The 25,706-nt window shown below is 54.1% G+C and overlaps 3 protein-coding genes across 5 annotated transcripts in view; 1 reads left to right on the top strand and 2 right to left on the bottom strand.

Annotated features, from left to right (window-relative positions):
• The window catches only part of LOC146421510 (early activation antigen CD69-like), a 102,247-nt gene extending 94,493 nt beyond the window's left edge, over positions 1-7,754 (bottom strand). Inside the window, exons 1-3 of one of the 2 annotated variants that reach the window (XM_085047365.1) lie at positions 7,701-7,754; positions 4,634-4,944; positions 4,208-4,309 (exon numbers count right to left, since the gene is read on the bottom strand). In XM_085047365.1, coding sequence (XP_084903491.1) covers positions 4,208-4,309; positions 4,634-4,865 — 334 coding nt within the window. In that variant the 5' untranslated portion in view covers positions 4,866-4,944; positions 7,701-7,754. The remainder of the gene's footprint in view (positions 1-4,207; positions 4,310-4,633; positions 4,945-7,700) is intronic. The other variant, XM_085047364.1, reaches the window with a different exon arrangement.
• The window catches only part of LOC146421512 (C-type lectin domain family 2 member B-like), a 186,571-nt gene that overhangs the window by 81,308 nt on the left and 79,557 nt on the right, over positions 1-25,706 (top strand). The gene's annotated exons all lie outside the window — the stretch shown is intronic.
• On the bottom strand, positions 3,504-12,822 carry LOC146421518 (early activation antigen CD69-like). Of its 2 annotated transcripts, XM_085047346.1 has the most exons (6): positions 12,658-12,822; positions 11,049-11,767; positions 10,621-10,725; positions 10,202-10,386; positions 10,009-10,109; positions 8,824-9,916 (listed from the first exon to the last, which is right to left on the bottom strand). In XM_085047346.1, exons 2-6 carry the CDS (start codon positions 11,686-11,688, stop codon positions 9,802-9,804), a joined length of 1,146 nt encoding a protein of 381 aa, XP_084903472.1. In that variant the 5' UTR covers positions 11,689-11,767; positions 12,658-12,822; the 3' UTR covers positions 8,824-9,801. The 2 variants fall into 2 exon arrangements, with proteins under 2 accessions (XP_084903473.1, XP_084903472.1); XM_085047347.1 differs by lacking the exons at positions 8,824-9,916; positions 12,658-12,822 and adding an exon at positions 3,504-3,551 and having other exon boundaries at positions 10,005-10,109; positions 11,049-12,080.

Raw genomic sequence — 25,706 nt, forward strand, 5'->3', positions numbered from 1 at the left:
AAACAGATGGGAATGAAACAAATAAAACAAAGGGAATGAAACAAAACAAACTAAACAAACGGGAATGAAACAAATGAAACAAACGGCAATGAGACACTGACACCTCTCAGGGTGTGCCAGGGGTGAGGTGAGGACTTGGTGACCTGACCAGCTCTGATCCCGTTTTCCAGGAGCTCAGGGATGCAGGATTTGCCCCCCGGGCTGGACGCTGGAAAAGACCAAGTGCTACTGGAATTCCACTGAACAGAACCCTTGGAACAAGAGCTGGGAGGAGTGCAAGAGTCGGGGGGCAACGCTGCTGGTGCTGCAGGATCAGGAGGAGCTGGTGAGGGAATGCTGGGTTGGGAATGTGGGAAGGACCAGGGGCTGCTGCTGGGGCTGGAGGTTCCCAAAATCCTGGGATGGGGATCAGCTGGTGAGGGAATGATGGGTTGGGAATGTGGGATGGACTGGGGGGCTGGAGGCACCCTGGGAAGGGTGAGGAGGTTCCCCAAATCCCAGGATCAGCCCTTCCCTGTGTCACCCCCGGGTGCCTCTGAGGGACACAATGGGTCTCAGTCCTGGGCTGAGCACAGAGCCCATTTTGGGGTGACAATCCATGGCCATCAGGGTCACCGTCTGTCCTTCCACCAGGAATTCCTCAGTGAATCCCTGAAGAAATTCAAACGCAGCTTCTGCACTGGGCTCTGGGTGCCTGAGGCTGGGATGGGCTGGACGTGGGTGAATGGCTCCAGCCTGGACAGAAACCGGTGAGCACTGGGGGTCAGGGGACACAAACACCCCAATGTCCCCTGAGGGACCCCAGGGGTGACCCAGGCTATCTCCTGTCCCTGCAGCTTCCAGCTTGACCTCGAGGAGAAACACGGAGAATGTGGGGAGTTGAGGGGCAGCAGAATCATCCCTCAGAACTGCAACTTTCAATTGCAGTGGATCTGCCAGAGAGAAGCCACCAAACTCTGAGCTGGAGAGATGCTCAGGGGGAAAGTGGGAGCTGGGCTGGAACAGTACATTTACTGTTATTTTACTGGGCTGAAAGTACAACATTTACTCCAACAGCACATTGCCATCACATTTGGGATTCCTCGGCTGTTGCTATCAGCGTGGTCCAGAGCTGCTGTGGGCTTTTCTGCTGCTGTGAGGTTTTTCTCCAGGAGAAAAGTCCGAGGGACCCTGGGAGGGAAATGGGAGGACATTGACCCTGCTGGGGTCAGTGAGGGGTTGGAAAGGTCTGAGTGCCCCGGGAGAGTCAAACGAGAACTGTGCTCTCCTGAAGTTAAAGAGCTGCAAACGCTGATCCTCCTCCCCATAACAGCTGACAGAACCCGCAGGCAGTGCTGCTGGTGAACTCTGATCGCTCCGATCTGCTCCGGCAGAGCCCCAAGCTCTGCTCTCCCCAAATTCCCCTCCAGCACTTCCCCCGCCGCTGCAATCCCCGCCCGGCGGCTGAGCTGTCGCTGCTCGCGGGGAGAGTCACGGCATAAAACCTTCCTGGAAAGGGTTTTTAGTGCCTGGGAGAGATTTCCTGGGGTTTGTGAGCTCCGCGGGTTGTGCGGCTCCTTCAGGGACACGGGGCGGCCGAGTGCAGCTTTTAGATTATTTATTTTATTCTTTACCTCTTCCGGCACTCGCAGCTCGCCCGTCCCTCGCTGCGGCTCCTTCAGTGACAAGGGGGGAGCGGACACGCACCTTAGGGCTGCTCTTTTGCTTACCGTTTATTCTATTTTTTATCTTTCCTGTCGTTCCCACCCCGCCCGTCTCCTCCCTGGCCCCGGGGCAGCACAAACCCCTCAGCGTGTCTCCAAAGGCCTCGCCCGCCGCCGCTCCCCGAGGCTCCCCGAGCCTCTGGCTCCATCCAGCGCTGCCGATGTCCCCAAGTCCCCAAATCGCGTTAAATTAGCTCAAATTCAGGTGGGAATGCCCAGCGCCTCCGCCAAGGGGTGGAATTGCACAATGGAATGATGGAATCCTGTGAGGCATGGCACAGAGTGCCTCAGAACACCCCGGGAGTTCCGCCGGGAGCAACTGCCATGGCTCTGAGGGGCTTCCCACAGGCTCGGGGTCTCTCAGCTATCTCTGCTCCGGCCTGGGCTCCTGCCGGGGCTGCAGGGAGCTCTCTGCTCCATCCCGGACTCACCACAGCGGTTCCTCGCCCTCCTGCCCAGCCCGGGACGTTCCAGGGCAATCCCGAGTCTGAGTTTGAGGCTCCAGGGAGCTTCGTGCCCCTCACAGACCATTTTATAGAACCCGCCCAAAGCCCGCCCTTCGCACCCATTGGCTGATGTTCCCGCCCAAACCCCACTGCGCCTTTTGATTGGCCGAATCTCCCGCCACTCCTCATCCTCGCGCACTGATTGGCCAGAGCGGCTCTGAGGGACAATCCCGCCTTGTCCCCACATCGCTTTCATTTCCCCCAAAAAGCCAAAATCTCCCCAAAAAAGCCAAAATCTCCCCAAAACCCTTGGGCTGAGCGGAGGAACGGACAGCGTTTGGGCAGAAAACTCCCAAAATCGTTGTTCCCCAGGCTGGGAAGGACAAACGGAACCAAACTGATTTGGGAGCTCCAGCAGCTCCTCTCTGCCGGCCCAGCTGAAGGCCTCGCTGGCTGCTGGAGGCTGCACGGGCAGACTGGGAGCACTGGGAGCACTGGGAAGAGGCTCTGGCTCGGCTGAAGCCCCCGGGGCAGGGGCAGCAGGGCAAGGGACAGGGCTGCAGGTGCTGAGGGGACACGAGGGACAGCGTTGAATTGATTAGCTTTTATTAAAAAAGTAATAAAATAATACTGTAAATAAGAACAACAGCAGCATTGACACCATAAATACTGATGGAGGTCACACAAGGCCATGGTAGAAAGTTCTGAGTTGGAAGGGACAGCAAGGATGCAGTCCAGCCCTTCAGCGAATGGCCCAGGTGGGGTTAAATCCACACCTTGGCATTATTAGTACTTCACACCGAGGAAAGTCACTCTCATATGAAGCACCTGTTCATGGTCTGTAAGCAAAGCAGTAGATCAATGTAAATGTGCAAGATTAGTGTAGAAATACAGTGTTAGGAGAATGTGTTTCAAATATCTTCTCACACACTTATATCCATAGGTATAGAAAAGAGCTCTAGAGAAATATGTAGTGCAAGAGAAATAGGAACCCTAAAATGGCTCCACAGATAGAAAGCAACCCCCAGCCCACAAACTCAGAGCTTTCACATCATTTCCTCCTCTTGCAGGTTCATCTCCTGCAGAACAAGCACTGAGCTGACCCCAAGGATCAGTGCAAGGCAGATGCTGCAGCTGGGGAAGGAAATCCCCATGCTGGGGAGGAAGAAATGACCCTTTGACTGCCCAGTATGGAGAAGACCTTTCCTCTATCCTCTGTCACAGGCGAGTTTGGGCTCTGCTGCAGATATACTGCATGTCACTTGAGCAGGGCTGTCTCCTGAGACAATTCTCAGCCAGGAACACACAGGCTGCATTGCCCCGGACCTCGACCCTGCAGGAAAAAGCAGAGACAGTGCTGGAACCTCAGGGGGACACCTTGTGCCCCTGTGCCCCCCAGGCCCTGCCTGTGCCCCCAGCACTCACGAGGAGTTGAAGTTGCTGCCATCCACCCACTGCAGCCGCTGGCCCTGTCTGTGCAGCCCGAGCCAGTAATCGTTGCTCTTGCTGAAATGGAACAGGAACTCCTGGCAAGGAGAGAGGAGCAGATAATGGGAGCTGCAGCCCTGGCCCAGGAGCTCCCCAGGATCCCCTCAGCCACCCCAAACCCCTCACTCACCATTTCCCAGTCCTCCAGCACAGCCAGGGAGGCTCTGAGCTCAGAGCATCGAGCCTGAGCCTGTTCCCAGGTGAGCCGATCCCTCGAGAGGAAGTAGCAGGTCCTGTTGTACCCAACCCAGCCATGGGGACAGGCCAGCAGCCATGGAGTGTCAGATGTAACCGGAGTAACTGCAGTAACCGGAGTGTCTCTGTGCATTCTCCCTGCAGAGCAAACAGAGGATCTGAGCATTCTCCCCTCACGGAGCAGCCCGAGCTCCCATTGGCTGGTTTTCCCGCTCAAATTCCTCCACCCCCAGCGATTGGCTGATTCAGCCGTCACTCCTCGTTCTCCCGCGCGCTGATTGGTCAGAGCGGGGCTGAGGGACGATCCCGGCCGTGAGGGAGCAGTGAGCCCGCAGTGCCCCGAGGGGTTGGGCTGAGGCTGCTGCTCCTCCTTACCTGACACAGCAGCCAAGGACACCGCCAGAGCCACAGCCAGGAGCAGAAGCAGAGTCAGCACCGCGGTGAGTACGGGATGGGATCTGATCCACTCAGCAGGAGCTGGAAAGAGGCATAGGCTTTGAGCATGGAGCTGTCCTGAGCAGGCCCAGCCCACACATCCCCCACCCAACGCCCGGGGAGCACAGCAGGGACCCTCAGCCCGTGTGCCACTCACTGAGCTGGCAGCACGAACAGGGACAAGGGACACAGGTGTGGGGACAGCCAGGGCAGCAGAACTGCCCAGGGCCAGGGCTGTCAGTCCAGCAGAGCACCAGGCCTCTTGCAGAGCCCTGGACACAGCCACACCCTGCCAGCCCTGTGCTCCTGGGCTCACACTGCCCATTGTCCCCTCCCTAGAGGCCACAGCGCTGGCCCTGCACTCACCCAGATATCCTCTGCGGGTCTTTCTGTGTGTGACTGCCATTGCTGATCCATCCTGGCACTTCTCTCCAATGCCATCCCTGGGCTGGGATTCACTCTGCCCCAACAGAGAAGCAGCTTCTCCCTGCCTGTGCCCAGCAGGGTCTGGCAGCTGAGGCAGCTCTGTCCCCCTGGTCGCTGATCCATCCTGGGCACCCAGGGCATCCTCGGGAATCTCAACAGCAGCTTTGTGCATGATGAGAGGTCCCAGCTGGTGCTGGCTCTGGAAGGCACTGCCAGCTCAGCCTTGCCCTGTCTCTGCTCCCCGGCAGCACCTGGGGACACAAACACAGTGTCAGAGAGCTCCGGGCCCAGCTCGGCCCTGCAGCCCCAACCCCTCTGGCTGTGCAGCGCCGGGCTGGGACAGGCAGGGACAGTTAGGGACAGCGCCCGGGAGCTGCCGAGTGCGGGAACAGGGCAGCTGCGGATCGGGCTCAGCCTGCCGGGGGGCAAGGAAAGAACCAGCAGCCCTGAGGGGCTCAGCATTGTCCCCTGCATGCCCTGCGCTGAGGGTTGGAGCTCAGGGACAGCGAGCGCTGCAGCGCCAGGTTGGTTCCTGCTTTTGACAGGAGGCAGAGCCCGGTAGGGAGTGCGGAAATGAGAATGCGGAGGGCGGGGCGGACATAGCGGCGCGCAGATACTGCATTAGGCCACCAACCCAACATGGCGGGAGGCCTAACGGCCCGCCAAATACCCCGAACTGCTCTCTTTTCTCCTCCAGATCGCTTGCCTTGGCAGACACACTCAAGTTCCTTCCATCCCATGCCAGCCCCAGGCACGGACAGGTCCCGCTGCACCAGGGGCGCCCAGCCCGGTGCCGCATGGCCGGGAACAGACCCGGGAAAGCGACTGTGATATGCTGATCTGTTCTGCGCTCTTCTGTTCTGTGCTGCGTTGTTCTGTTCTGTGCTACCCACAGCAAGCGGGACGAGCCAGCGCTGCTCCGGCACCGCCTCCTGCCGAGGCAGCAGCGGCAAGGAGACCGCGGGCAGCCGCTCCCTCAGCGGCCTCAGGCCAGCGGCAACACGGCGCCACAGCGAGGGAGGGAGGGAGGGAGGGAGGGAGACGGGAGAAGGAAGCCGCCACAGCCCCCCTGCCGCCCCCTCCATCCCCTCCATCCGCCCGCAGCGAGCCCCGAGCCCCGGCACAAGGCAGCGCGGCTCCCACCTCCGCTGGGACAGCCTCTCCGAGCTCCGCCGCCTCCCCGCGCTCTGCTGCTCTCACTGCCGCCGCTGCTCTCCCAGCTCCGCCGCCCCCCACGTTCTAGCTCCGCCGGAACCCCACGTCCCGCTTCGCTCCGCTCCTCCAATTCCCGCCGCCGCTCCTCCAGTCCAATCGCCGCCGCCGCTCCGCCCCGGCCTCCGCCCCGGCCTCCGCCTCACAGCCTGCCCGCCTCCGCCCCACTGCCTGCCCCGCTCCGCCCGCCATTCCGCCCCCCCGCACAGTCCATCCCCACCCCGCGCAGGCGCAGCGGCGAACGGGTCCGGATCGGGGCAAGGGGCGGAAATGGGTTTGATTTCTCTTCTCAGCTTTACATTTCCAGGGTGAATTATGGTAAATGCTGCTCGCTGTTACTGCTCTGTGGAACTGGTAATTCACGTGTGGAATCTGATTAAATGCTGCTAGGCGATACTCCTCTCGAATCGCTAAATTCAGGCACAAATCAGGTTAAATGCCGTTAGGTGTTACTGCTCTTGAATTGTTAAATTCAGGTATAAACGAGGTTGAATTCAAATGTAAATCAGGTTAAATGCTGTTAGCTGTGACTCCTCTTGAATAGCCACATTCGGGCATAAATCAGGTTAAATTCAAATATAAATCAGGTTAAATGCTGTTAGCTGTTACTGCTCTGGGGAATTGGTAATTCACCTATGAATCTGAGTAAATGCTGCAAGGTGTTACTCCTCTCGAGTTGTTAAATCCAGGTGTAAATCAGATTAAATCCAGGTATAAATCATCTTAAATGCTCTGTGGAATTGTTAATTTCAGACCCAAAGAGGGAATAAAAGGGACTTGAGGAATTAAAATGGAATATTTTTGGGAAAAAGAGTAAGATTTTGGGGGATGGAATGGGATTTTGAGGAATGAAACGGTTCGGGAGTGGAACTTTTTTGCGAGACAAAAGTGGGTTTTTGAGGGTTGAAGTGCAATTTTGGGAACAAAACGGAATTTTGGGAAATAAAACGGATTTTTAGGAGGTTGAAGCGGGGTTTCTCGGATATGTCGGCAATGTCCCCATAGCCCCCCCAGACCCCTCCGCGGCCCCAAAAAACGTGCAGTTCTCCACACAAATCCCCAAAAAGCCGCAGTTCTCCACACAAAACCCCAAAAAGCCGCAGTTCTCCACACAAAACCCCAAAAAGCCGCAGTTCTCCACACAAAACCCCAAAAAGCCGCAGTTCTCCACGCAAAACCCCAAAAAACGTGCAGTTCTCCACACAAAACCCCAAAAACCCGCAGTTCTCCACACAAATCCCCAAAACCCCTCAGTTCTCCACCCAAAATCCCAAAAAACCCGCAGTTCTCCATACAAAACCCCAAAAACCTGCAGTTCTCCACACAAAACCCCAAAAAACCGGCATCTTCTCTACACAAAACCCCAAAAACCCACCAGTTCTCCACACAAAACCCCAAAAACCCGCCAGTTCTCCACACAAAAACCCAAAAACCCGCAGTTCTCCACACAAAACCCCAAAAACCCGCAGTTCTCCACACAAAACCCCAAAAAACGTGCAGTTCTCCACACAAAACCCCAAAAACCCGCAGTTCTCCACACAAAATCCCAAAAACCCGCAGTTCTCCATACAAAACCCCAAAAACCTGCAGTTCTCCACGCAAAACCCCAAAAAACCGGCATCTTCTCCACACAAAACCCCAAAAACCCACCAGTTCTCCACACAAAACCCCAAAAAGCCGCCAGTTCTCCACACAAAAACCCGCAGCTCTCCACACAAAACCCCAAAAAACCCGCAGTTCTCCACACAAAACCCCAAAAACCCGCAAGTTCTCCACACAAAACCCCAAAACTCACCGTGAATCCCCAAATCTCTCCCGCTCCCAAAGCTGCCTCCGCCGCCGCCGCCATCTTGTCAGCAACTCACCGAGGAGCGAGGGGCGGTGACGTCACTGCCGCCTGTCTCCCCTTCCCCGGCGGCGCCATGGTGAGAGCGAAACCATGGCAGGGCTGAGCGGATCCCAAATGCGGAGCGGATTGTGCGGCTTTGTCTCTTCATCGCTTTATTGCTTTGCCATTAACTGCTTCTTCGTCCTCCCCGCTGTCCCTCGTGTCCCCTCGGCACCTGCAGCCCCGTCCCTTGCCCTGCTGCCCCTGCTCCGTTCCATCGCGGCCGGCAGAGAGGAGCTGCCGGAGCTCCCGGATCGGTTCCGTTTGTCCTTCCCAGCCTGGGGAACAACGATTTGGGAGTTTTCTGCCCAAACGCTGTGCGTTCCTCCGCTCAGCCCAAGGGGTTTGGGGAGATTTTGGCTTTTTGGGGAAACCAAAGCGATGCACGGAGCTCACCCAGCACAGGGCAGCTCTGCAGGCGCTGAGCTGGATTGAGCCTGGCAGAGGAGCAAAGCGGCTCAGGGATGGCGAAACAGCGATTAATTAACCATTAATTAGCCTGACAAATTGCTCCTAATTAGCGGGTAGCAGAAGTGAGGCCCCAGGGCACTGAGTCAGCTCCACAGAACATTTTGGGTCTATTTTCAGTTACCTCTGGATTTTCATCACTCAATTCTCCCCATTTTATTTCTTCTGTGGTATTTCATCAATTCCCACCTCTCAGAGATCACAGAGATCTCCTGCTCTTTCATTTTCACCATTTTAGGGCAGCGAGGGTGGCTTTTGTCCGGCAGCACCTCCTGCCACAACTCCCTGTCCTTTCCCCCACAGGAACAAACCCCAAATCCCCATTTTCCTTTCCCCCACTGAACAAACCCCAAATCCCCATTTTCCTTTCCCCCACAGGAACAAACCCCAAATCCCCATTTTCCTTTCCCCCACAGGAACAAACCCCAAATCCCCATTTTCCTTTCCCCCACAGGAACAAACCCCAAATCCCCATTTTCCTTTCCCCTACAGGAACAAACCCCAAATCCCCATTTTCCTTTCCCCACAGGAACAAACCCCAAATCCCCATTTTCCTTTTCCCCACAGGAACAAACCCCAAATTCCCATTTCCTTCTCCTGGAGACAATTTCGTACCTCCCTGATGTCACTGAAACTGCAGGAAAAACAAAAACCCTCCAACAACATTTTTAATGTCAGAGAGTCAAGGCATTACTTTGTTATCTGGCCAGGATGTAGTTCTGGTCAGGAATTACCACAGAAATCATCTCATCCACACACAGCCCTGCTGGGCAGAGAGAATCATTCCATGACACATGGATTTTTTAAATATTTCAACATTTTATACAGTACAAAGACATAGAAAAGCATTGGCTCAGTGTTCATTGCTCCAAAGCTGAGCAAACCCTCAGTATTCAGTTTCCCATTGGATCTGAATCTCCTCACCTCTGATGGTAATCAGATTTTTCATTCTTCAATTTCCCTGTCAGTGCTTTCCTGACCAGATGTCTTCACCCCTGCTGGAGGTGAATGTTTGTAGATATGCTGAGTTTATCAGACCTCACCTGGCAGAACAATGCCCTGAAGAGAAACCTGAAATTCCTATTTTTGGGGTAAAGACAAACAGAACCCTTTGACTAAAGTTATACAAAATATTTAAACTGCCACATTTTCCAGCAATCCATTGAAGTGGCACTGAGGTGACCCTGAGATGAGGCACTGAGGTGTTTGTGACATCAGGCACTGAGGTGACATTATAAAGTGGCACTGAGGTGACCCTGAGATGAGGCACTGAGGTGACCCAGAGATGAGGCACTGAGGTGACCCAGAGATGAGGCACTGAGGTGCTCCTGAGAGTCAGCACAAGGCAGATGCTGCAGCTGAGGAAGGACATCCCTGTGCTGGAGGAAGAAGCGAAGAACTGGAGCTGCCAAGTGTGCAGAAGGCTCTGCCCATGTCCTGTTACAGGTGACTTTGGGCTCTGCTGCACACGTAGTTCATGTCACTCGAGCAGATCTCACTGCTGAGGATGTTCTCAGCCAGAGATCTTTTCTCCATCCCGTTACAGGTGAGACAGGGCTCTGCTGCAGATGTACTGCATGTCACTTGAGCAGAGCTGTCTCCTGAGATAATTCTCACCCAGGAACACACAGTCTGCATTGCCCATGACACGAACCCTGCAGGAAAAAGCAGAGACAGTGCTGGAACCTCAGGGGGACACCTTGTGCCCCTGTGCCCCCCAGCCCCTGCCCAGCTCCCCAGCACTCACGAGGAGCTGAAGTTGCTGCCATCCACCCACTGCAGCCGCTGGTCCTGTCTGTGCAGCCCGAGCCAGTAATCGTTGTTCTTGCTGAAATGGAACAGGAACTCCTGGCAAGGAGAGAGGAGCAGTTAATGGGAGCTGCAGCCCTGGCCCAGGAGCTCCCCAGGCTCCCCTCAGCCACCCCAAACCCCTCACTCACCATTTCCCAGTCCTCCAGCACAGCCAGGGAGGCCTCGAGCTTGGAGCACCGAGCCTGAGCCTGATCCCAGGAGAGACGATGCCTCGAGAGGAAGTAGCAGATCCCGTTGTACCCAACCCAGCCATGGGGACAGGCCAGCAGCAGAGGAGTGTCAGATGTAACCGGAGCGTCAGTTTGTCTTCTCCCTGCAGAGCGAACAGGAGGTCTGAGCATTCTCCCCTCACGGAGCAGCCCGAGCTCCCATTGGCTGGTTTTCCCGCTCAAATTCCCCCACCCCCAGCGATTGGCTGATTCAGCCGTCACTCCTCGCTCTCCCGCGCGCTGATTGGTCAGAGCGGGGCTGAGGGACGATCCCGGCCGTGAGGGAGCAGTGAGCCCGCAGTGCCCCGAGTTGGGCTGAGGCTGCTGCTCCTCCTTACCTGACACAGCAGCCAAGGACACCGCCAGAGCCACAGCCAGGAGCAGGAGCAGAGTCAGCACAGCCAGGGTGTGCACGGGATGGGATCTGATCCACTCAGCAGGAGCTGGAAAGAGCCGCAGGCCGTGAGCATGGAGCTGTCCTGAGCAGGCCCAGCCCTCACATCCCCACCCAACGCCCGGGGAGCACAGCAGGGACCCTCAGCCCGTGTGCCACTCACTGAGCTGGCAGCACGAACAGGGACAAGGGACACAGGTGTGGGGACAGCCAGGGCAGCAGAACTGCCCAGGGCCAGGGCTGTCAGTCCAGCAGAGCACCAGGTCTCTTGCAGAGCCCTGGACACAGCCACACCCTGCTAGCCCTGTGCTCCTGGGCTCACCCTGCCCATTGTCCCCTCCCTAGAGGCCACAGCGCTGGCCCTGCACTCACCCAGATATCTTCTGAGGCTCTTGCTGTGTGTGACTCCCATTGCTGATCCATCCTGGCACTTCTCTCCAATGCCATTCCTGGGATGGGATTCACTCTGCTCCAACAGAGAAGCAGCTTCTCCCTGCCTGTGCCCAGCAGGGTCTGGCAGCTGAGGCAGCTCTGTCCCTCTGGTTGCTGATCCATCCTGGGCACCCAGGGCATCCTCGGGAATCTCAACAGTAGCTTCATCCCTCCTTGGTCTCATTTCAGACTGACAAATCCAATCTCTCTGGTTGTGCTCAGCAGGATGTGGCACCCGAGGCAGCTCTGTGTGCTCAGTTCCTGACCCGTGCTCAGCATTCTGCTGCTCCTCTGGGCTCCCAGAGCTGGAGCCATAGCTGGAGCCATTCTCCTTCCCTTGGCTCCTTACAGACGTACAGCTGTCGTGGCTCTGCTGCTCACCAAGAGCATGTGGCACCTGAAGGAAGTCCCCAGCAGCCTCTCCATCCCCGGGGCAGAATCTACTCTTCACACCTTGACTCAGTGCACACTTGGAAGAGACATCTTGCTCCCGAGACATCAGCACTGATGGTACACAAACACCGAGTCCATCATCCATTGCGCTTTTACAGCCACAGTCCTGGCCGACTGGGGGGCTCATGATGAGAGGTCCTGGCTGGTGCTGGCTCTGGAAGGCGCTGCCAGCTCAGCCCTGCCCTGTCTCTGCTCCCCGGCAGCACCTGGGGACACAAACACAGTGTCAGAGAGCTCCGGGCCCAGCTCGGCCCTGCAGCCCCAACCCCTCTGGCTGTGCAGCTCCGGGCTGGGACAGGCAGGGACAGGCAGGGACAGCGCCCGGGAGCTGCCGAGTGAGGGAACAGGGCAGCTGCGGATCGGGCTCAGCCTGCCGGGGGGCAAGAAAAGAACCAGCAGCCCTGAGGGGCTCAGCATTGTCCCCTGCATGCCCTGCGCTGAGGGTTGGAGCTCAGGGACAGCGAGCGCTGCAGAGCCAGGTCGGTGGGTGTTTGAGACAAGAGGCAGAGGCTGGCGGGGAATGCGGAGGGCGGAGAGCGGAGCGCACACAGCGCCGGCGCAGGTAGCGCGGCAGGGCGGGGCGCATGACGAGTCGCATGACGGGTAGCATGACGAAATTGGGAACCGGAGGAACGGTGGGAGGATCCGCGACATGCCCTAAGCTGCTCTCTTTCTCCTCCAGATCACTTGGCTTGGCAGGGACACTCAAATTCCTCCCATCCCCTGCCAGCCCCGGGCACGGACATCTCCCGCTGCACCAGGGGCGCCCAGCCCTGTGCCGCATGGCCGGGAACAGACCCGGGAATGGGAGTGTGCTGTGCTGTGCTGTGCAGTCCTGTTCTGCGCTCTTCTGTTCTGTGCTGCCCACAGCAAGCAGGACGAGCCAGCGCTGCTCCGGCAGCAGCAGCAAGGAGACCGCGGGCAGCCGCTCCCTCAGCGGCCTCAGGCCAGCGGCAACACGGCGCCACAGCCAGGGAGGGAGGGAGGGAGGGAGACGGGAGAAGGAAGCCGCCACAGCCCCCCTGCCGCCCCCTGCATCCCCTCCATCCGCCCGCAGCGAGCCCCGAGCCCCGGCACAAGGCAGCGCGGCTCCCACCTGCGCTGGGACAGCCTCTCTGAGCTCCGCCGCCTCCCCGGGCTCTGCTGCTCTCACTGCCGCCGCTGCCGGTGCCACAGCCGATGCAGCTGCCGTGAGTGCGAGACAGCGAGTGCCGGTAGAACGGCGCGGGAGCTGAGGGTATGGCTGAAGCACCTGCTCACCTGGCTGCCCCGCGGCCAATCCGAGGGCCGCTACGATCCGGGGCGGAGCCTCGGCGCCGCAGGTAGAGGAGCAGAGAGATACCTGAGCGCCCGCTAGCCCTGCGGGGCAGGCGGGACTGCGGTGAAGTGACACGTACCGAGCTCGCTTTGGCCCCGCTGCCGCCCTGCCCTCCATCCCCTCCTCCGGTGTTTCCCGGCTCCGGGGCTCACGGCCGTTCGCCGAGGTTGTACCGGCAGTGGGCAGAGCGGCTCGGGGCAGGTACCGCTGGCTGCACCGCCCCATTGGCAACGCCCGAGCGGGTGGTGATGGAATGAAGGGGACCGAAGGGCTCTCTCCCAGCAGAGCCTTTGGTTAGAGCTAAGCCGGGGAAAGACGATGTTAATTTTTGGTAGATTCCAGGGCAGTGTGTTCTGTGCTAAATACTTTAGAAGGGAAATTGAGTCAAGATACTGTATAGGTTATTGGAGCTGCAGGAGTAACTGAAACACAGCCTTTCTTCAAACCTTTGAAATTCAAGCTGGGGAAGCACTGGGTAACTCATCAATTTATCTATATGCATAACTCCCCTAAACCGTTGCTCGGGAGGGATTTACTGGAGAAATTAGAGGCTGAAATTAAATTTAAAAAAGGACGGGGCGTACAAGTCATGATTCCTGAGTCTAAATTTGTCGAAGTTGCTGTGCTTTTTATACAGCAGAAGTGTGGTGAAATCCCCACTGAGATTGAAAATGCTGTCAGTCCAACAGTGTAGGTCAGGGATGTTCTGGGAAGATCCCAACGAGCAGAACCAGTGAGTGTTGCACTGAAACCAGGAGCAATCCGGGTGAGACAAAAGCAGCACCCTTGAAAACCAGAAAGCCGTGAGGGACTAGCAGCTGTGATTGAAAAGTTCCTTAAATTGGGGCTGTTGGTGGAATGTGAATCCAAATACGACACACCCATCCTGCCTATAAACAAGGCTGATGACAAATGTTCTAGATGAGTGCAGGATTGAAGGGCAATTAACAAGATCACAGAGGACATACATCCAACTGTACTGAACCCCTACACTCTTTTGACCACACTGGCAAATGAACTGGGGGGCTCATGATGAGAGGTCCCGGCTGGTGCTGGCTCTGGAAGGCGCTGCCAGCTCAGCCCTGCCCTGTCTCTGCTCCCCGGCAGCACCTGGGGACACAAACACAGTGTCAGAGAGCTCCGGGCCCAGCTCGGCCCTGCAGCCCCAACCCCTCTGGCTGTGCAGCTCCGGGCTGGGACAGTTAGGGACAGGCAGGGACAGGCAGGGACAGCGCCTGGAAACTGCCGAGTGCGGGAACAGGGCAGCTGCGGATCGGGCTCAGACTGCCGGGGGGAAGAACCAGCAGCCCTGAGGGGCTCAGCATTGTCCTCTGCATGCCCTGCGCTGAGGGTTGGAGCTCAGGGACAGCGAGCGCTGCAGAGCCCTTTTGTGCCCGCGACTGCACAGGTGGAGGGGCTTGGCGGGAAAGGCGGAGCCTGGCGGGGAAGGTTTAGTCTGGCAGGGAAGGGGAACGCCAAAGTTTAATGGTTCTGCCCCCGAGGCAATAGGGCGGGACGAGGCTTCCCCGCCTCCACTGAACACGTTATTCTTTCTGTCCCAGAGTGTTTTGGGTTTTGACGGACGCTCAAGTTCCTTCCGCCCCTTCACAGCCCCAGGCACGGACATGTCCCGCTGCACCAGGGGCGCCCAGCCCGGTGCCGCATGGCCGGGAACAGTCCCGGGAACGGGACAGCCACCTCTGTGCTACCCACAGCACCGGGACGAGCCAGCGCTGCTCCGGCAGCAGCGGCAAGGAGACCGCGGGCAGCCGCTCCCTCAGCGGCCTCAGGCCAGCGGCAACACGGCGCCACAGCCAGGGAGGGAGGGAGGGAGACGGGAGAAGGAAGCCGCCACAGCCCCCCTGCCGCCCCCTGCATCCCCTCCATCCGCCCGCAGCGAGCCCCGAGCCCCGGCACAAGGCAGCGCGGCTCCCACCTGCGCTGGGACAGCCTCTCCGAGCTCCGCCGCCTCCCCGCCGCTCTCACTACTACCTCCCCGGGGCTCCGCTCCGATCATGGTCGCCTCCCCGGGCTCCGCTCCGCTCGCTGCCGGGTGCCACACTCGAGCTGAACGGCGCACGCTGCAGCCTTTAAACTACGGAGAACGAAGAACGGCGCAGTGCGAGAAAGGGTCGGGAGAGAGGTGGATTTCCTTGCTCAGTTTTGCTATCAATTATGAGTCACCTGTACACCTTTGGTTTAACACCTGTGGATTGTCACAAACATCCATCGTGAGTCACCTTTACACCTTTGGGTTAACACCTGTGGATTGTCACAAACATCCATCGTGAGTCACCTTTACACCTGCGGGTTAACACCTGGGGATTGTCACAAACATCCATAAATCAGGTTAAATGTCCTCACTTATGTTACTCCTCTGGAAATCTTAAATTCAGGTACAAATCAGCTTCAATGCTGTGGAATTGTTAAATTCAGGCATAAATTAGGTTAAATTCAGGTATAAATCAGCTTAAATGCCGTTAGGCGTTACTTCTCTTGAATCACTAAATTCAGGTATAACTCAGGTTCAGTTCAGGTATAAATGAAGTGAAATTCGAATATAAATCAGGTGAAATGCTGTTAGCTGTGACTCCTCTTGAATTGCTAAACTCTGTTATAAATGAGGTTAAATTCAGGTATGAATCCGGTTAAATGCTGTTGAATGTCACTCCTCTATTAAATTGTTAGATTCAGACACACAGGGAATAAAAGGGATTTTAGAATTAAAATGCAGTACTTTTGGGAAAAAGAGCGGGATTTTTGAGGATGGGATAGGATTTTGAGGAATAAAATGGTTTAGAAGTGGAAGGTTTTTTGCGAGATAAAATTTCATTTTTGAGGGGTGAAATGGAATTTTGGAAATAAAATGGGGTTTTAGGGTTTTTTAGGGAATGGAAGAGGATTTGAGGAAAAATAGTGGGATTTTGGGAATAAAAGTGGGAGTTTTGGGGAATAATAGTTTTTGGGGAATAAAGAGGATATTATTGGGAATGGAGTTTTAGGGAATAAAAGCAGAATTTGGGAGATAGAAGCTGATTTTTGAGGCACAGAAGTGGATTTTTTTGGCGAAGGAAAATGGATTTGAGGGGAATAAAGATGAATGTTTTGGGAATAAAGTGGAAATTTGGGGGAATGATATTTGGGGATGAAACGGATTTCTAGGGGTTTAAAGTGGGGTTTTTTGGGGGAATGAGAGCGAGGTTTCTTTCATGGAAGGGGATTTTGGGAAATAAAAGTGGGTTTTTGGTGGAATAGAATGGTTTTCTGAGGGAATCAAATGGATGTTTTTTGGGAATGAAAAGGGATTTTCTCCTCTCCCTCTCCCTCTCCTGCAGTTCTCCACCAGCAGCCGCAGAATTCGGGAAGCAGCAAAATGGGGGATTTTGGGGACACCAAGGGAAGCCTGGAAAATGTCCTCTCTGAGCTGCAGGAATTCCTCTGCCCCTCATAGCCGCCAGGTAACAACCCCGAGGCTTCTCTGCTCCTCAAGCTTCCCCAAAATCTCCTGGAAAAACCGGATTGGAGCCCCGGGAGCAGCTTAGGGTGTGCTGGGGAGAGAACGGGAATGGAGAAAATGGTGGAAGAAATGGGAATGGAGAAAATGATGGAACAAGCAGGAATGGAGAAATTGGAACAAACGGGAATGGAGAAAATGATGGAAGAAATGGGAATGGAGAGAATGATGGAACAAACGGGAATGGAGAAATTGGAACAAGCAGGAATGGAGAAAATGATGGAAGAAATGGGAATGGAGAAATTGGAACAAATGGGAATGGAGAAAATGATGGAACAAACGGGAATGGAGAAATTGGAACAAATGGGAATGGAGAAAATGATAGAACAAGCAGGAATGGAGAAAATGATGGAACAAACGGGAATGAAACAGATGGGAATTAAACAAATAAAACAAAGGGAAATGAAACAAAACAAATTAAACAAACGGGAGTGAAACAAATGACAAAAACGGGAATGAAACAAAACGAATGAACCAAACAGTAATGAAACAAAACGAATGAACCAAAGGGGAATGAAACAAAAGAAGTGTAGCAAACGGGAATTAAACAAATGAAAAAAGGGAAATGAAACAAAACAAATTAAAAAAACGGGAATGAAACAAATGAATCAAAGGAGAATGAAACAAATGAAAAAAAACAGGAATGAAAAAACGAATGAAACAAAGGGGAATGAAACAAATTAACAAAGGGGAACGAAACAAATTAATCAAAGGGGAATGAAACAAAACAAATGAAAAAAACGGGAACGAAACAAATGAAACAAAGGGGAATGAAACAAATGAAAAAAAACGGGAATGAAACAAAACAAATGAAACAAAGGGGAATAAAACAAATGAAACAAAGGGGAATGAAATAAATTAATCAAAGGGGAATGAAAAAAAACAAATTAAAAGTACGGGAATGAAACAAATGAAACAAAGGGGAATGAAACAAGTGAAAAAAAAATGGGAATGAAACACATGAAGCAAAGAGGAATGAAACAAATTAATCAAAGGAGAATGAAACAAAACAAATGAACCGAAGGGGAATGAAAGAAATGAAACAAAACAAACTAAACAAACGGGAATGAGACACTGACACCTCTCAGGGTGTGCCAGGGGTGAGGGGAGGACTTGGTGACCTGACCAGCTCTGATCCCGTTTTCCAGGAGCTCAGGGATGCAGGATTTGCCCCCCGGGCTGGACGCTGGAAAAGACCAAGTGCTACTGGAATTCCACTGAACAGAACCCTTGGAACAAGAGCTGGGAGGAGTGCGAGAGTCGGGGGGCAACGCTGCTGGTGCTGCAGGATCAGGAGGAGCTGGTGAGGGAATGATGGGGTTGGGAATGTGGGATGGACTGGGGGCTGGTGGTGCCCCAGGAAGGGTGAGGAGGTTCCCCAAATCCCAGGATCAGCCCTTCCCTGTGTCACCCCCGGGTGCCTCTGAGGGACACAATGGGTCTCAGTCCTGGGCTGAGCACAGAGCCCATTTTGGGGTGACAATCCATGGCCATCAGGGTCACCGTCTGTCCTTCCCCCAGGAATTCCTCAGTGAATCCCTGAAGAAATTCAAACGCAGCTCCTGGACTGGGCTCTGGGTGCCTGAGGCTGGGATGGGCTGGACGTGGGTGAATGGCTCCAGTCTGCACAGAAACCGGTGAGCACTGGGGGTCAGGGGACACAAACACCCCAATGTCCCCTGAGGGACCCCAGGGGTGACCCAGGCTATCTCCTGTCCCTGCAGCTTCCAGCTTGACCTCGAGGAGAAGCACGGAGAATGTGGGGAGTTGAGGGGCAGCAGAATCATCCCTCAGAACTGCAACCTGCAATTGCAGTGGATCTGCCAGAGAGAAGCCACCAAACTCTGAGCTGGAGAGATGCTCAGGGGGGATGTGGGAGCTGGGCTGGAACAGTACATTTACTGTTATTTTACTGGGCTAAAAGTACAACGTTTACTCCAACAGCACATTGCCATCACATTCGGGATTCCTCGGCTGTTGCCATCAGCGTGGTCCAGAGCTGCTGTGGGCTTTTCTGCTGCTGTGAGGTTTTTCTCCAGGAGAAAAGTCCGAGAGAGCCTGGGAGGGAAATGGGAGGACATTGACCCTGCTGGGGTCAGTGAGGGGTTGGAAAGGTCTGAGTGCCCCGGGAGAGTCAAAGGAGAACTGTGCTCTCCTGAAGTTAAAGAGCTGCAAACGCTGATCCTCCTCCCCATAACAGCTGACAGAACCCGCAGGCAGTGCTGCTGGTGAACTCTGATCGCTCCGATCTGCTCCGGCAGAGCCCCAAGCTCTGCTCTCCCCAAATTCCCCTCCAGCACTTCCCCCGCCGCTGCAATCCCCGCCCGGCGGCTGAGCTGTCGCTGCTCGCCGGGAGAGTCACGGCATAAAACCTTCCTGGAAAGGGTTTTTAGTGCCTGGGAGAGATTTCCCGGGGTTTGTGTGCTCTGCGGGTTGTGCGGCTCCTTCAGGGACACGGGGCAGCCGAGTGCAGCTTTTAGATTATTTATTTTATTTTATTCTTTACCTCTTGTTGCACTCGCAGCTCGCCCGTCCCTCGCTGCGGCTCCTTCAGTGACAAGGGGGGAGCGGACACGCACCTTAGGGCTGCTCTTTTGCTTACCGTTTATTCTATTTTTTATCTTTCCTGTCGTTCCCACCCCGCCCGTCTCCTCCCTGGCCCCGGGGCAGCACAAACCCCTCAGCGTGTCTCCAAAGGCCTCGCCCGCCGCCGCTCCCCGAGGCTCCCCGCGCCTCTGCCTCCATCCAGCGCTGCCGATGTCCCCAAGTCCCCAAACCGGGTTAAATTAGCTCAAATTCAGGTGGGAATGCCCAGTGCCTCCTCCAAGGGGTGGAATTGCACAATGGAATGATGGAATCCTGTGAGGCATCGCACAGAGTCCCTCAGGAACACCCCGGGAGTCCCGCCGGGAGCAACTGCCATGGCTATGAGGGGCTTCCCACGGGCTCGGGGTCTCTCTCAGCTATCTCTGCTCTGGCCTGGGCTCCTGCCGGGGCTGCAGGGAGCTCTCTGCTCCAGCCCGGACTCACCACAGCGGTTCCTCGCCCTCCTGCCCAGCCCGGGACATTCCAGGCTGTCGTTCCTGCCCCACCATTTTGATGAACGGACCAGGGAGATTCGAGCCCCTCACGGATGTGCCTAAGCCCGCCCCTTGCTCCCATTGGCTCATGTTCCCGCCCGAACACCACTGCTCCTTTTGATTGGCTGAATCTCCCGCCACTCCTCGTTCTCGCACTCTGATTGGTCAGAACGCGACTGAGGGACAATCCCGCCTTGTCCCCACATCGCTTTGGTTTCCCCTAAAAGCCAAAATCTCCCCAAACCCCTTGGGCTGAGCGGAGGAACGGACAGCGTTTGGGCAGAAAACTCCCAAATCGTTGTTCCCCAGGCTGGGAAGGACAAACGGAACCCAACTGATTTGGGAGCTCCAGCAGCTCCTCTCTGCCGGCCCAGCTGAAGGCCTCGCTGGCTGCTGGAGGCTGCACGGGCAGACTGGGAGCACTGGGAGCACTGGGAAGAGGCTCTGGCTCGGCTGAAGCCCCCGGGGCAGGGGCAGCAGGGCAAGGGACAGGGCTGCAGGTGCTGAGGGGACATGGGGGACACTGTGGACTTGATTAGCATTTATTTAAAAAGTAATAACATAAGGCAGGAAATACCAACAGGAACACTGGGACCATAAATACTGATGGAGGTCACACAGGGACATGTCAAACCATGCTCTGAGTTGGAAGGGACCTGCAAGGATTGATTCAAGCCCTTAAGGAAATGGCCCAGGTGGGGTTAAATCCACACCTTGGCATTAGTACTTCACACCCAAGAAGGTCACACTCATATGAAGCACCTCTTTATAGTCTGTCTTGGATTGATGATATGATAATCCTTTATCCCCTATCGTTGGCTTATATGCCCAAGAAAGAAAAAAAATGTGTGGTCCTGTCTCTTTAACTGCACCCAGCCGCAGAGAGAAACGCGGGTTTTTTTGAAAACATTTTCCCCAAGCCTCGCTCCGGGGGAGGATTCGTCGCTCGGCAGAGACTGCGTGCTGGACGGGGGTCGGAGTGAGCTCTGTTCCCGTTTTTCCATTCTTCTTCTTTTTTCCTCGTTTGGACCCCTTCTCTTCGATCTGCTTTGCCACCCGGAGACCTAGGAGGGCCAGAGGACAGCAGAGCTCTCCAGGGAGCTCCACCCGGCCCCGGGTGGGGGGCGAGGAGGAGAGGGACTGCGTCTGAGAAAAGGACTTTTTTAATCAGGTTGAATAACTGCCTTTCACCTTGTTTTTCCCCTTCCCCTGTGCCTTGTAGGGCACTCTGCGTGGTTTTGTTAAATAAATAGTTTTTTCTTCACTTTCATCTGAGAGGTTCTGTTGTGGGTGGGGGAGGGGGTGTCGGGGCCCTTCGCTCTCGGAGGAGAGAGAGTCTTATCATTAACCCGGGACATATTTGGCGCCCAACGTGGGGCCTTGATTACTTGTTCTACACCTTTTGTGGGGTTAGAGAAAGTGAAGAAAAAACCCTAATAATTGCATTCTGGTTTTAATCGCTTGGTATTGAATTACCACCATCAGTAGTCACTATGCTGTTTGATGGGAGGTTGTTTGATGTAATACTGTCTGTTTGGCACATAGGTTTGTTTCCCTACCAACAGGTAGGGGCAATCCTGTCCCTAATGTATAATTTCCACCAATCAGGGACACGACTCCGGCTTGTTATAGTAATGTGTGTGATACTGACGATCTGTAAGAAGGTATGGGAAACAGTCAAAGATGTACATGCTCTGTTAGTTTCCTCCTCTAGTTTTAGTAACCTGTTTTGGAGTTTTGTTAGTAATATTACCCAACCTGTTAGAGAAGTAGAGGGTGAAGCTTCCTGGCTCCTCACCCATCTCTTTCCCTTTAAATCTGGTATATCAGCTTTTGAGAATATTCAGTTTCCCTTGGATGTTAAAGAGACCATTAACTTGGTAGTACAGGTGCTTTACCTAGGAGTTTCCGTGTATATGATGTTCAGTGTTACCAGAATGAGGGCTGAGAAGTCCAGAGGGGCTGAGCAGGAGCAGGCACCTAATCCAGATGTGAGGAAATTTGAATGGTGTGGAGTATGGGAGGACATAGGTAAAACTTTAAAGAAATTCTCTGATCCAATAGACTGGGAATTTCCCCCTGGACAAATCCCAAGACCAGCTGAGGTGGGGAAGTATCTGAAAGAGAAGTGCAGAGACAACTGCAGTGCAATATGTTGGGCCCTGGCATATGCTTATCGTACACTGTCAGATATTATAGAACAGGAAGTAAGGGAGCCTAAGCCAATGGCAGTTGCTCCTATTACAAGGAGCAGGAAAGCCCAATTTAAGACTGATCGCCCAGATGACAGTGGGGAGGGACCCTCAAGGCCAGCAACTGAGTCAGAGGTCATTGTTGAATCCATGAATGAGAGAGACCTTCACAGCCTAAGAAAAGATTATGTCCAACGAGATGATGAATCTGTGATTAGTTGGTTAGTCCGTCTTTGGGATGCTGCAGGCGATGTTACACTTCTAGATGCTACTGAGGCAAGGCATTTAGGGACTGTGTCACGTGACCCAGATATCAACCAAACTATACGAGATGGGCCTGACTGCAGCAGCCTCTGGAGACGAGCTATCAGAGCTGCGAGGGACAGATACCTACATCCCGACGATCTCTATTCGCAACAAACCCAGTGGAGAACCATAGAACAAGGGATTCAACGCTTGAGAGAAATGGCAGTGGTAGAAATTGTCTTCCCAGAGGACATAGCAAACCCAGATCCGATTATAGACCCAGAGAGGATAGAATGTACACCTGTGATGTGGCGGAAACTCCTAAAGCTTGGGCCATCAGGGTATGCTTCTGCTTTAGCCATTATGAAGCAAGATGATGGGCATGAGACTGTGCGTGATATGACAAGGAAACTCCGAGCGTATGCAGATGTTGTGCATAGCCCAATGAATGCAAGAATCTCAGCTGTGGAAACAAATCTGCAGAAACTAGAAAATAAGATAGAGAAGAATCATGAGAAACTCAGTAAAGAGATTAAAGACAGCCTTCTCCAAATCTCAGCAGTACAGACCAGAGGTTCTGCTTCCCCACGCAGACGCTCCTCAGCTATGAGAACTGGATATATCCCTCGACATGAGTTGTGGTATTTCCTGTGTGACAGTGGAGAAAACATGAACAGGTGGGATGGACAACCCACTGCTGTCCTGGCACGACGAGTGCGTGAATTGAAGGAGGGCAAGACTCAGAGAAGGAACTCCACCAGAAGGGAAGTAGCTCTACTCAATATGTCTGATTCCGTTGAAGGAACCTCTAACACAAATACCCACCATGGTTAGAGGGGCCCTGCCTCTAGCCAGGTAGAGGCCAGGGAAAACCGAATTTTTTGGACAGTGTGGATTCGGTGGCCTGGCACATCAGAGCCACAAAAATACGAGGCTTTAGTTGACACTGGTGCACAATGCACGATAATCCCATCGAGACATGTGGGGACAGAACCTATTTCTATTTCCGGCGTTACAGGAGGATCACAAGACTTGACCCTCGTGAAAGCTGAGGTGAGCCTGACTGGAAGAGAGTGGAAAGAACATTCCATTGTGACTGGCCCAGAGGCTCCATGTATTTTGGGTATAGACTTCCTCCGAAATGGATATTTCAAAGACCCAAAGGGACTCAAGTGGGCATTTGGGATAGCTGCTGTGGAGACAGAGGGCATAAAACAATTGAACACCTTGCCTGGACTGACAGAGAACCCATCTGCAGTAGGACTCCTGAAAGGGGAAGAGCAACAAGTACCAATTGCAACCTCGATTGTGCACCGCCGACAGTACCGGACAACTCGTGATGCCGTGATTCCCATTCACAAACTAATCCGTGAGCTGGAGAGCCAAGGGGTGGTCAGCAGGACCCATTCCTCCTTTAACAGCCCCATCTGGCCTGTGCGAAAATCTGAAGGAGAATGGAGATTGACTGTGGACTATCGTGCCTTGAATGAGGTGACTCCACCTCTGAGTGCTGCTATGCCAGACATGCTGGAGCTCCAGTATGAGCTAGAGTCCAAGGCAGCAAAGTGGTATGCTACTATTGACATTGCAAATGCATTTTTCTCCATTCCTCTGGCAGCAGAGTGCAGACCTCAGTTTGCTTTCACCTGGAGGGGCGTGCAGTACACCTGGAACCGATTGCCCCAGGGGTGGAAACACAGTCCCACCATCTGCCACGGACTGATCCAGGCTGCACTAGAAAAGGGTGGGGCTCCAGAACATTTGCAATACATTGATGACATCATTGTGTGGGGGGACACAGCAGAAGAAGTATTTGAGAAAGGAAAGGAAGTAATCCAGATTCTCCTGGAAGCCGGTTTAGCTATAAAAAAGAGCAAAGTCAAAGGGCCTGCCAAAGAGATCCAGTTCCTAGGAGTGAAGTGGCAAGATGGACGGCGTCAGATTCCTACTGAGGTTATCAATAAAATCATCACAATGTCCCCCCCAACCAACAAGAAGGAGACGCCAGCTTTCCTAGGTGCCATAGGCTTTTGGAGAATGCACATCCCTGAGTACAGCCAGATCGTGAGTCCTCTCTACCTCATAACCCGCAAGAAGAACGATTTCCATTGGGGCCCTGAACAGCAGCAAGACTTCACCCAGATCAAGCAGGAGATTGCTCATGCAGTAGCCCTTGGCCCAGTCAGGACAGGGCCAGAAGTAAAGAATGTGCTTTACTCTGCAGCTGGGAGCCTTGGCCTGTCCTGGAGCCTTTGGCAGAAGGTGCCTGGTGAGACCCGAGGTCGACCACTGGGATTTTGGAGCCGAAGTTACAGAGGGTCTGAAGCCAACTACACACCAACAGAGAAAGAAATCCTAGCAGCATATGAAGGAGTCCAAGCTGCCTCAGAGGTAATTGGCACAGAAGCACAACTCCTCCTGGCACCTCGACTACCGGTGCTGGGGTGGATGTTTAAAGCAGAGGTTCCCTCTACTCATCATGCCACCAATGGCACATGGAGCAAATGGATTGCCCTTATCACACAGCGTGCCCGTATGGGAAATCTGAATCGCCCTGGGATTTTGGAAATAATTACAAATTGGCCTGAAAGTGAAAATTTTAGTCTGACTGAGGAAGAGGAGCTGGAACAGGTGACCCGTGCAGAGGAAGCCCCACCATACAACCAACTGCCAGCAGATGAAACACGCTACGCTCTTTTCACTGATGGTTCCTGTCGTCTTGTAGGGACAAAAAGAAAATGGAAAGCAGCTGTGTGGAGCCCCACACGACGGGTTGCAGAAGCTAGGGAAGAAGAGGGGGGATCGAGCCAATTCGCTGAGCTCAAAGCCGTTCAGTAAGCCCTGGACATTGCTGAAAGAGAGAAATGGCCAAAGCTCTACCTTTATACTGATTCATGGATGGTAGCCAATGCTCTGTGGGGTTGGCTGGAAAAGTGGAAGAAGGCTGGTTGGCAGCGTAGGGGAAAACCAATTTGGGCAGCTGAAGAGTGGAAAGACATCGCTAGTCGGGCAGAGAGACTACCTGTGAAGGTCCGCCATGTAGACGCCCATGTCCCCAAGAGTCGAGCTAATGAGGAACACCGAAACAACGAACAGGTAGATCAGGCTGCAAAGATAAAGGTGTCCCAGGTAGACTTGGATTGGCAGCATAAAGGAGATTTATTCCTAGCTCGATGGGCCCATGATGCCTCAGGCCATCAGGGCAGAGATGCCACCAATAAGTGGGCACGAGACCGAGGGGTGGATCTAACCATGGACTGCATCTCTCAAGTTATCCATGACTGTGAAACATGTGCTGCCATCAAGCAAGCCAAGCGGGTGAAACCCCTGTGGTATGGTGGAAGGTGGTCAAAATATAAGTATGGAGAGACCATGGCATTGAGTGGGTGTACCACATTCCCTATCATGCACCAGCCGCTGGCAAAGTGGAACGGTATAATGGATTGTTAAAAACCACCCTAAAGGCATTGGGTGGGGGAACTTATAAGAATTGGGAGCGACATTTAGCAGAGGCCACCTGGTTAGTCAATACCCGAGGCTCCATCAACCGAGCAGGTCCTACCCAATCTGAGCTTCTACATACAGTGGATGGAGATAAGGTCCCAGCAGTACATGCCAGAGGCTTGTTAGGGAAAACTGTCTGGATTGATTCTGCCTCACATAAAGACAAACCCATCCGTGGGGTTGTCTTTGCTCAGGGACCAGGGTGTACTTGGTGGATAATGCAGGAAGATGGAAAAACACAATGTGTCCCTCAGGGAAATTTAATTTTGGGTGAAGGCCACATGTAAGGTT

The sequence above is a fragment of the Lichenostomus cassidix genome, unplaced genomic scaffold (genome assembly GCF_008360975.1).
Source record: "Lichenostomus cassidix isolate B80296 unplaced genomic scaffold, HeHo_3.0 HiC_scaffold_33, whole genome shotgun sequence".
Lineage (NCBI taxonomy): Eukaryota > Metazoa > Chordata > Aves > Passeriformes > Meliphagidae > Lichenostomus > Lichenostomus cassidix.

What these genes read in the sequence shown, in the direction of transcription:
- LOC146421518 (XM_085047346.1), bottom strand. Translation starts at nt 11,688, where the DNA reads ATGAGCCCCCCAGTCGGCCAGGACTGTGGCTGTAAAAGCGCAATGGAT. An exon ending in GAGCCTCAGAAGATATCTGG is followed by an intron (nt 10,726 to 11,048) that starts GTGAGTGCAGGG and finishes GGCTCTTTCCAG; the next exon opens with CTCCTGCTGAGTGGATCAGA. An exon ending in TGCTGGAGGACTGGGAAATG is followed by an intron (nt 10,110 to 10,201) that starts GTGAGTGAGGGG and finishes TCTCCTTGCCAG; the next exon opens with GAGTTCCTGTTCCATTTCAG.